Raw genomic sequence first — 12,011 nt, 5'->3', positions numbered from 1 at the left:
TTATAAGGCAATAAATCCCACTTATTAAACCTGACAGGGCACCTGTGAAAAACATTTTCTGGTGACTACCTCTTGAAGCTCATCAAGAGAATGCCAAAAGTGGGCAAAGCAGTAATCATAACAAAACTAGAATATAAGACATATTATGAGTTGTTTCACTTTTTTGTTAAGTATATAATTCCACGTGTATGTATATGTACAGTATATGCGCATATATGTATGTAAATGTGTGAAGGCTTTACTGAGCTGCAACGCACCTGGGCCACTGTGCCTGTGCAGGGTGTGCCGCCACATTCACAAGCTTGCAATGGGGCTGATCTGCAGGGTTACTTGCGGCATGGAGTAGCCTTAGCCCTGGGAGCACACAGAGGCTACTCAATGCGGAGTAGCCTTCAGGTAATTTGCATATACATAGCATAAAGTTTGATTACTGATGGGCAGCTGTACAAGAAATAGTAAAAAAAATGTACAGAGATGAAGCAAAAAAATGAAGATTCCTGGCAGTAGATTTCCTTTAAGAATTTCCGGGTGTATAGAGGCAGCAGGTCACAATAATTTCTCGCAAAATACAGGCGGTTTATTTTCTATTCTGTTCTCTTCTTCTGTTCTATTTTTGATTGGTAAATGACCAGTGAAAGTAAGAAGAAGGGGAAAGGAAGATTCAACACCAAGTAGCATCAACACCTTTAGGATTAAGCCAATTTTATTTCATTTATTTGAGTATACCCTGCCCACATTCAAGAGCCATAACTTTCCAATTATCAGGTGAACACCTTTTTTTAGCACTAGGTTTTTTGCACTGCCTTTATTCTGCAGGTCATGATTTTCTTTTATTAATTAAAAAAAAAAAAAATCAGTTTCTGTCCACAAAGCTGTCTTAAGAATTATTTTTTGAAGGACATGTGGTAGTATATTTAGATACCATTATGACACATGAGGCAGTCCCCAGGTTACATACAAGATAGGTTCTGTAGGTTTGTTCTTAAGTTGAATTTGTTTGTGAGTCGGAACGGTATACTTTATAATTGTAACCCCAGCCAAATTTTTTTTGGTCTCTGTGACAATTGGATTTTAAAAATGTTGGATTGTCGTAAGAACCAGTATTAACAATAAAGCTTAATTACAGACACCTTTAATAACTGTTATAACTGTTTATAGTAGCCCAGGGCTAAAGTACAGTAAATTACCAATTACCAGGGAGCCGTTTGTAATTAGTGGTCGTCTGTAAGTCGGGTGTTCTTAAATAGGGGACCGTCTGTACAACCTTTTTAATCACTTTTTGACAGGGACAAGGTGACCAAAAACTGTGTCCATTCCATTTCCATTACATTATTGACAGTAAAAAATAATTTAGAATTCACTTATCTTTTACTTTTTTTCACTTATTTTCCTAGGGGGTATGAATATGCAAGTGTGTTATTAATCATTTTTAGTAGAATGTTATTTTTTAGGTACTTTGTTGTGTTTAGAAAACATATGTAAATGAGCTATTTGGGGTGTAATTGATACGACAATATGATTTGAAATATCACTATATGACATGAATCACTTGAGTGTTAAAACTGTATAATCGTTGCATACAGTTACATAATGAATGAGTTAAAATCTCTTCCAACATAAGCAGACATTTTCGGCAACTGTAGTTTAACCCCTCAAGGACATTGTCATTTTTAATTTAGTTTCTTTTTTACTCTCCATCTTCCAAAAGCCACAACTTAGTTCATCTTTTAGTCTAGAGAGCCCTACATTAATAATTGTGCTTTCTGTTGGCACTATTTAATATTCTGTATGATGTACCGGAAAGCTTGAAAAAAGTTCAGAATGTAGAGGTATTAAAGAAGTTGCAGTTGTGCCTTTTATGAGTTTTTATGACACATTGGGGGTATTTATCAGGGCTTCTGGGCCACGCCGGTGAAGTAGAGGCTCTGAAATATTTTTTTAGCCCCCTTTCCGTCACCTCCACGCCAGGAGGTGGCCTGGCATGGAAATAAATGCTGCACATTTTATTTAAACCCCGCTTATGTTAAATAACCCCCATTACTTTTATTGCCTTAAAGAACATTGCGATACAAAATTTTATGTTGTAATTTATTTTAACATTTTTTTTTAAAGTCTGATAACAAAATTTTATTGGTTTATTTGGATATCCATAAACCTCTAAGTTAGGGAATGTATGCCATTTTGATAACTTTATACCTTTCAGAGACAAAGTGCCCAAACTACAACCGAAAACCCATTAATATATTGCAAGCTGCCAACATATCAGTGTCAGCAGCACCTGCTCTGCCACAACTTACACTAGTGTTGGCATCTTACGGACACCAATAATGTTGAAACAAGTAGGACAAATTGAAATTATCAATGTAGCTTCCCTCCAGGGCAAGCCTACACAGAAAGAGTTGTTGGTCCCGATGCAGGAGGTCCAGTAATCACGACATCCATGTCCACATCTTCTTGCTCCTCCTTCTGTGACAGGCAGCTCAGAGCTGTCTGGGTCTGCAGGAAGATGCCTTGATTCTGGGCTGCCAAACAATGTGCTGGGGCAAAGGCCTGGATGCCCACATAGGGGACTCTGAGTGCCACCTCTGTTACCCTGGTCTGTAGCGTATGCAAGAATTACTTAGATTATAGACTGCTTTACTACTGTACTGTCTATGCTAAAATTCACAATAAAAATATTCAACCCTACCACAATGTCTTGGCTCCAGAACAAAACAACTGAACATTTTAATAGCAGATTGCCAAGTCCAAACATATTTGAGGAGCTGCTGAACCTACCAGAATTCATAGATTTTTTTCTTACTGTGTGGGACCCTTAGTTTGCATTAGAAACAATATTTCATATTTGATTAGGTTGTTTTGAGTTTAATTTTTTTATCCAGAGAAGATTAATCTGTATTATAAACACTTGCATTGGGTGATAATTCTATTGGAGCAGGATTTAATAGGACGTTAGCATAGTCTCATTTGTTACAGACTAATAAGATAAGCCTTTGGCTACTTATACATTGTTTAGAAGTCACGCTGAATGGATTCTTTCAATTACTTAGTCACACATACCCAGGATACCTCAGTAACTTGATAAGCTTAGGTCTGACTTTTTCTAACAACTTTGGATAGTGATTCAAAATCCATGTCACAAAGCTAGGAGTGTGCCACTGCCAGATGAAGCTGTTCTACATTACAGGCCCCTCTGACAACTGATGATAAATGGAATCTATTGTGTTTTACCGCAAACTAAACTTCATTTCTCCATGCTTTTAGTGGCCCCATATCCTTGTTTTCTATTTTGTCTATTAAATGGATTTGCTCACATGAAGCTCATATCCAGCTGCTGTGCATCTTGGCTCTACAACCTCCTGAGACTAGCAATCAATGCTAGATATTACTAGCTTACACTAAAAAGCTGACATCAGACAAATGTAAGCAAAATCCAATCATTTTCATCTGATGTGTATGAGCCTTTCTTATCTCCCCTGATGACACATGATGGGGAAAGAAGGATTTCAAAATGTCTGAACCTTTATTTCTGGGAGATATAAGCTGTCACCAGAGATATAGTGCAGCATGGTGGCATTACAGCCTTGAAGCGCTGGTGACCCAGGGTCAACATCTGCAAAGAGTTTGTATGTTCTCTCTGTGTATGCGTGGGTTTCCACCGGGTCCTCCGGTTCCCTCTCACACTCCAAAAACATACATATAGGTTGATTAGATTGTGAGCCCCATTGGGGACAGGGACAGATTTGGCCAGGTCTGTGCAGCGCTGCATAGTTCTCTATATAAATAAAGAATTATTATAAGAATTATTATTATACCAAGCATCCATTTGTAATGGAGTGTTCAGGAGGAAGAGCCAGCTGTGCTCTGTAATTTCTGGCACTCATATACTTTCCTTCTGCCCCACACATCAATGACAACAGCTCTATTGTGCAGCAGTTGGACCCCCTGATTTATCCCCCCCGTCCTGTGGATAAGGGATAACTTGCAAAGTTGGTAAAACCTCTTCAAGGACAAATGTGAATATTGTCTGCCTGCTGAGTGTTTTTTATTTAACCCCTTGCTTCTACAGCTGCTTCCATTTTTGGGTTTGGGGTTTTCTTTTTACCTTTCTCCTCCCAAAAGCCATAACCAATTTAGTTTTCCATGTACAGAGATGTATGGGGCTTGTTTTCTGTGTAAATTGTACCATTTTAAATGTCATGCAATGTACAGGGAAATTGGTAAAAAGTTCCAAATGTGGTGATACCTTTTAATGGCTAACTGAAATAGAAGATGTTACAAGCAAGCTTTCAGTACTGCTATGGTCTCTTTATCAGGTATGATATAACCATGTCTGATGAAGGGGGCACAGCAGTCCAGAAAGCTTTTTTTGTGATTGTTTTTATTAATACTTTTTAGGCCCCCTAGTATGTTTTCTCACACAATATACTCGGGAAGGGTTTATCACAAATCATCTTCTGAGAGGCTCCTGCCTGTCATGGAAATCAATTGTCATCCCCCCATGAGGTCACAGTTACAATAAAAGCAAATAGTACACTAAAACAATAGATTTAGGCATAATAAATAATAGTATTTATTATGCCTCAGGGTTAGATAAAATGATTATTGTCTCTTCATTATTATGCGCTGGTAATCAAATATAATGTAGGTGTTCAATTCATACAAGTCATAGATTGGATCAGCCTTATGTAATAGCCTGCATATATGTAATTCATATTTACACCTACAATAAAAGTATAAAAGTATCAATCTCTTTTTGTTTTCCAGATTGAGTAGAACAATGGGGGCTGAGGATCTTGCTTATAAGATGCTGAAAGGTTGTCCTCGTGAAAGGATTTCTGCTGAAGATGCTCTACTTCATAAATTCTTCAGTACATTGCCTTGTCAACTTTACCAGCTATCTGACGGTATGTTTTAGTGCATGTGTAAATGACTGTTTATTGGTGAAAGGTTGCTTTCAACCATCTAATTTTAGGGAAAATCTGGGTTTCTTTTTATTGCTTGGTGTGTAAATTAATTGAGAGCAATAAAGCGGCTTATGCAAACACGCAAAAAACCTATATGATAGTGTATAGAGCATTTTTAGTAAATTTGGTATAACAAACGGGGCTTGGCTTACTGGAAAACTGTGTAATAGGTCGACAGCTTCCAATGCTGATTTTAAAAATGCTATTCAATGCTGATTTTAAAAATGCTTTTGTCAGCCTTCTGAATCATTTCAGAAAGTTACATTCACATTACCTTCCGGCAGCATGTAGTGTGACCCAGTGAGCGGCCGCTATAGACTGCGTCTTACCCCACCATCCCCTCCCCTCCCTGCTCACTGCACATGACAGGAAGTGGGGAGGGAGCTGCATGGAGGAGAGGAGACTGACACAGGCCACACAGGCTGCAGCTACCTCTTACAATGCCATTGTACTACTGTCAGTTTTTCATGCACCTGTTTCAAGAAAGAATCAGTGAAAATAGGATGTTAAAATCTGAAATCTAAGCACTAAGACTACAAAAACAAATGGTTGGATAGCACTAGGAATGAAATGAGACCAAACTAGGATCAAAAATTGACAATTTGCCACTCGGTTTATTGGCAGTACAAATCTTTATAACTCTAAAATGAAGGCCATTATTATTGGACATGCAGATAACTATTGTAACTGCACAATAAAAACCCACAGTCTCTAATTTATTATTCTACTACAGAGTATTTATCTAGCATAAGAGGGAGTAGCTCACCTGGGTACAATGCTTGGCTGTGATTGGCTTATCTTAATTAGGTCATATTTCTTCATTTGCACATAAACAATAAATGGCATATCATGTGATATATATACTCATCTACATTACATGGTGGTAGACAAAGAAATTACACAATGTGCCTCCCCAATGTCTTTGAAGACATGGTGTCTCTGAGGTTATTGTTAACTCCATAACTTCACTGGAAAATAAAGTCCATAGTATCATAAAAAAGGGATCCATGTGATCCATGAGCAGTACACATGTTCTATCTACTATACGGCCAATTGTCCTTTAGAGGAAATGTTTAGTGAGATGCAGCTTTTTTTATTAGAGAAGTCTGTCTATAGTAGGCTGATTACAAAAGGTGTAGCGACCTCAGAGATAATTTGTTATTTGTAGAGCAACCTGGAAACAGATGTTCAAGCTCTACCTCCAGGGAAATAAGCCATTGCATATATGCTTATAAGTTCGTATATGATTTTTTTCTGGGCATAAACCAATGATGGATCTATCCCCTGTATGCAACTGTATAGACACACATTGGAGTCCAATGCCCACTTCCTTCCATGTGGTATACCATTCACATATCTCCCTCATGGGTCCCCAGGGATTCTCTTTGGAGTTTTCTCTCAACTCTCTATGCAACTCGCCACATACTGATAATATCCTGCAGCAACACTAGGCAGGACTGCTGTGTGATCCTCCTTCGGTGACACGTGAAGTACATTAGTGCTTCTCCCTCCTGCTGTGGCTGCTGGACTTACCATAATGCCTGCAGCAGCAGCACCAAAGCCATATGTGTAGCCATAAGTCTAGCATGAGTCCCCCTGTCTCTGGGAGACATTCCTGCCACAGCAAAAACTGTCCCAAAAATAAGATGTGAATAGGGTCTCCCTATTTTGACTAAATGACAGAGGTTCAAAATTAAGGACTTCCCTCTATAAACCCAAACGAGTTTATGGGGTATTTAAAAACAGAATTTCTAAACCAGACAACCGCTTAAGTATAAGTGTAAATGTTTAAGAAACTTCTCTTATACAACAGAGAACTACATCAATTCTCCAAAATCCAATATGAAAGGAAGGATCCATTAGGAGAACATTTTACTTACCTAATGCACTCCTGTTTCCTGTCTGCATTAGTCTTTATTCTGACAATGAGGCAGCAGATAAAATCTGTCATAAAACAGCCCTTGTCTGATGGCGATGACTGCTTCTACTCATAAAAAGAGCAATGCTGATAATAGAAGTGAATTTGAGACTTCCTATGTATGCCGGTCTTTAAAATATGGCTAGTTTTATCTCGACGTCTCTAGCAATCAGCCTACTCTACAAAGGTAATGTATATTTTCACTGTATGGTTAAAGCTATACCTAGAAGTTATATCTCACAAAAGAGAACAGTCATTTTACTGTCCATACAACTACAATGAATTACATGCAAATAATGAAAGGGAATTTATCGGGCATTGAAGACTATTTACTACTTAGTAGTAAATGGAAGGGATTGCATTTACTAACAGTATTTGATTATTATTGCAGATGAGTATGACAAAATTCTCACTGTAGTAAGACTATAAATAGCTCTAGTCTCCAGATTAGGGCTACATTTATGCCATAACAACACATGCACATCTAAATATTACTGTATCACGCTGCAGCCAGGATACGTTATTGGGGTGGCATTTAGGTTGCAAAAAAATCAAACATTGGAGACGCTTTATGAAATGAAAGAAACTCTATAACCAGCTGTGAAATGGATCACATGACAACATTAGACCCTCAAGAAGCAGAAAGTTTTTATTGCTGACTGGTTAAAATAATCGTATATGTTAATGTGGCAGTTTTTGGTGTACTTTTCCTGTGCTTTGTGGCAGTATTTGTACTAATTTGTCCTAAGGACAGGTTTGGTATCGTAGTCACTAAAATACAGATCTTGATATAGGATGTCTGTGACATCTGTCTCTCAGACGTTATACGACCGTCTTCATGCATGTTTTCCACTGATTCTTATCTTTTGTGCAGTATATCTTACCAGGGAGATTTCCCTATACCTATAATCTGCCTCTTAATGTCCCAGAGGTGGTAGACATCTTCTCATCCCAGTTTCTGTAAGTAGAAGGTCAATGCTCATTATTGCTAGAAGCTAGCTAACAAAAAGCTATACGGAACACATGGCAATGACTTAATCACATGTCCAGAAGTCCCTTGATAATCCTTTTGAAGGATTGCCCCATAAATTCCTTGCATGCCTACTCTTTATTTGGGTTATCTCCTAAATCCTGAACAGACCAGTTTACCACTTATGTCTTCCTATAAATGTGTAGGATTTCAGCCCTCTCATTACTAGGAACCTTCGTTGAGCTTTCCATTTATCCATATGGAGAAGTTATGCTCCTAATTCCTAAATAAACATTCTGGAACTGGTGAAGAGCTTAAAGGGTCTAGTGCAATTCAGAGGATACTCATCAACCAGACAGTGCACATCATTGTCATCCAAAGAATATTGGTTTTTCTAACACATGCTTTCTGATACTGACAAATCCTCTTCTCATATATATTTTTGGAATGTTACCCTACTAACAGATGGGAAGGAATGTGGCAGCCAGCATGCTAATGAAAGTATTGGCTCCCTGCATTGAAAGACTTGATTAAAGCCAAATATCTGTCTTTTTAATGCACCACACATTAGCATAATTTATGAGACTACAATCCCCCACTATTGTCACTTGACTCTTACAGGAGCCAAGGGTGTATCTAGCCATGGCAGAAGATGTTTTAGGAAAATTCAGTTAGTTTATCTCTTTATAAGAGCAGAACAAAGGAAAAGCAAAAATGATGGATGCTGTATTATATAGGCCCAAAGCCCATAGAAGTATCGGTCATTTTTTTGGTCCAAAGGACCCCATATGTAACCTCTGACACAAATTAGCCTTACACTTGGAGAGGGTCTTGTCCTGGTCTGTATTTGCACTTTGCATACTTCTAAGTTTAGTCCCCTATGCTAATGATTTGTATGCTAAATTTGTAATAGAATAGGTACGTCCTTATACTGTGGATGGTTACAAAGGTATTTATTGCTAATTATACCTTGGCATTATTTATGATATATATGTTTACTACAGGATATACCCTTATATAACTGGGTGTTCTCTATTTTTTATATTTATATTCTTTTACTGTTACCTTATAAATTGCATCATCGTATGAGATTTTTTTTGCTCCCTCTTTTTGGTATTATTTTTAATACCAAATGCATTTAACCCCTTCCCAATCCGCACCGGTGCATGGAAAGGGCTTGCGGGCCGAGCCCTCTCCATAGCCGCTAAGTCTTCGCTGCATATTGCAGCAAAGGCTTACCGGTAACACCCGCATCGCGGGTGCTTTCATGTCGATCGCCATCGGCAATGCCGGTGGCTTCAAAAAGCCATCTTGCCGCGGATCGTCGCCCCCTGATGACATCACGAGGAGCGGCGATCTGTTGCCATGACAGATCTGTTGCCATAACCCATTCATTACAAAGAACCCATATACTGCCATACTGTAGTATGGCAGTATATGGTAGGATCGATCAGACAACCTAGGGCTAAAGTGCCCTAGGGAGTCTGAAAAATAGTAAAAATAAAAAGAAGTTTACAAAAAAATTTTAATAAAAAAACCAAAAAATTACAGTCCTAAACATTACAGTAATGAAAACGCCATCAAAAGTCGCAATAAATGACACCACCCACAGCTCCGTACACCAAAGTATGGAAAAGTTATTAGCGCCAGAAGATGGCAAAATCCCCCAAAAAATACAGGAGGTTTTAATTTTTTTAAATGTATGAAACCATTAAAAAACCTATACAAATTTGATATCCACGTAATCATAGCGACACAAAGAATAAAGTAGACATGTCATTTGGGGCGCACAGTAAAAACTGTAATATCCAAGCCCACAAGAATACGGCACAAATGTGTTTTTTCACCATTTTCACTGTATTTGGGATTTTTTCCCCACTTCCCAGTACACATTAAATATCGTCACTACAAAGTGCAACTTGTTATGCAGAAAATAAGCCATCACAGAGCTCTTTATGTGGAAAAATAAAAAAGTTATAGATTTTTTAAGGTGGTGAGTGAAAAATGGAAGCGAAAAAACTAAAAAAGGCCAAGTCGTTAAGGGGTTAATTTAAAAGTACTATGAAATATGGACAAAGTCATTGACAGTTGTAGCTGTAACAATTCCTTTTTTTTTTTTTTTATTTTGTTTTATTGAGTTTCACAAAATGTACAAGTAACATACTTAATAGTATTACATTATTCATATTATTCATCACAACACAATAAATCCAAATATCATACAATTTTCAACCCTAACCCCCCTACCCCTTATACATTATTATCTAGAAAAATCACAACACTCTCCCCCTAAGACCCCGCTGGAGCTGGAAAAAAAAAAGAAAACTAAAAGTTTATTTGCTTTTGTCAGACTCCCATTGATTCCACAAGTCATTAAGTTTTCTACTACTTCTATATCTATATATGCGCATTCATATGACCTAGTGCGCTCTACTATGTTTTGCCATTCTCTCACCCCCGGAGCAATACTGTCTTTCCAGTGTTTAATCAATACCAATCTTGCCAAGAACAGAACCTTCAAGATCAGATCACACTTGGATCTTGAGCCTATAGTAGGAGGAATTAAAAGAGGCCAAGGGTAGCTGTTCGCGCCAGGGCACAACCTGTCCGTACTTCAGCGGTCTTAAATATCTCCAACCAGTACTTCTCAATCGCTGGACAATCCCATAGAATATGGAGGATGTCAGCCTTGGATCTATTACACCTCGTGCAATTAGAGTTATCCTTTAATCCAACCCTATACAGTAGCTGTGGAGAAAAATAAATCCTATACAAAATATTTAATTGTGTGCATCTGTGATTTAAATTTAAAGAACATCTAACCATTTAATAAAGGTCACCCCTACTTGTAATAATTTTGTGAATTCACCACTCCTTTCAGTCTTAAAACCAACCTTATTTTTTTCGTGTCTATAAGCATGTGATAATTGCCTATACCTGAATAAATCTACATTTTTAAGAATACCCGTGTTAACCCAGTGTTGAAATGGCGGTAATTCCCCATTCACCCCCAATTGCTCCAGTGAAACAATTCCCCTTTTTTTCCAAAATTCGACATCCTCCATTTTAAGAAATTCTGGCATGTTACAGTTATCCCACAGGGGTGTAAATATAAATCCGCCCTCGATCCTTAACAACTTCTTCACTTCTCTCCAAGTATTTAACAAAAGACTGACCAAGGGGATATTTTTAATATCCGGTGACCTCAGATGTCCCGACTCTAATAAAACGAACATAGAATCAAATCTTCTTCCAACCATGCTAGATAATGTCAAAAAAGGGTACTTTCCTTATTTTCTATAAGTAGTTGGATTTGGGCCGCCAGAAAATAATGAAAAAAGGAAGGGAGAGAAAGACCCCCCTTCTTCTTATCTCTCATTAGAATTTCCTGCTTAATGCGTACCTTTTTCCTCCCCCATAGAAGTTTGTTAATGATGGCACGAATAAGTCCAAACCATTTTTTATCAATCCAGCGTGGGCAATTACACAATACATGGAGAATTTGGGGCAGTAGTATGGTCTTAACCAAAACAACCCTCTCTGCTCGATTTAACGAAAGAGAGCTCCAAGTGTTCACCTTATGTTTTAGTTTTAGTTTAGTTTTAGTTTGTAACAATTCCTAACATGCCCACACACAGCATGAGGAATAGACCTTTAGTCAAAAAATATGCTCAAAATTTAAGAAGACAATAGTAAAGAAAAGCAATCAAAGTATTTTGGAAAAGTCAAAAGAATCAACCTAATAAGTGTCTCTGAAAAATAGAAATATGTGGCATAATTTGCAAAAATGGAATGAAACACCTAGGATTAGTACTACTTGTCCTACTATTTTTGAAATACATCTTTTAAAAAAATTACAAGGCAGACAAATACTGAAACATCTGGTTGACACCAGTGACACTAGAATTCAAAGATGCCCGTCACCCTGTCAAAAGAGGGCAAATTGTGGTGAGGTAAATATACGTGAAGGATTCTTCAAATTGCACCTAAAATGTCTCTAATTTGCTAAAAAATGGGGCATGAAAAAGACAAAAATCAAAGTAAAAATCTGTCTTGCAAAGACACATTAAGAACACTGCAAAAGACATACTCACTGGCAAAATTCTTAACACTGTGGTGCAGGTGCAAAAAATGTGCTTATTCTCACAAATAGGAG

At 37.7% G+C, this 12,011-nt stretch overlaps 1 protein-coding gene across 4 annotated transcripts in view; it reads left to right on the top strand.

The window, feature by feature from the left end:
* Positions 1–12,011, top strand: part of CDK15 (cyclin dependent kinase 15) — a 101,980-nt gene that overhangs the window by 66,928 nt on the left and 23,041 nt on the right. For 3 of the 4 annotated variants that reach the window (XM_072121213.1, XM_072121215.1, XM_072121214.1), the window contains one exon: positions 4,768–4,907. In XM_072121213.1, the coding sequence (XP_071977314.1) occupies positions 4,768–4,907 (140 nt within the window). Of the gene's footprint in view, positions 1–4,767; positions 4,908–12,011 lie in introns of those variants that run through there. The other variant, XM_072121216.1, reaches the window with a different exon arrangement.

This window comes from Engystomops pustulosus, chromosome 8, assembly GCF_040894005.1.
Source record: "Engystomops pustulosus chromosome 8, aEngPut4.maternal, whole genome shotgun sequence".
Taxonomy (NCBI): domain Eukaryota; kingdom Metazoa; phylum Chordata; class Amphibia; order Anura; family Leptodactylidae; genus Engystomops; species Engystomops pustulosus.
This window is presented reverse-complemented; position numbering and strand designations above follow the sequence as displayed.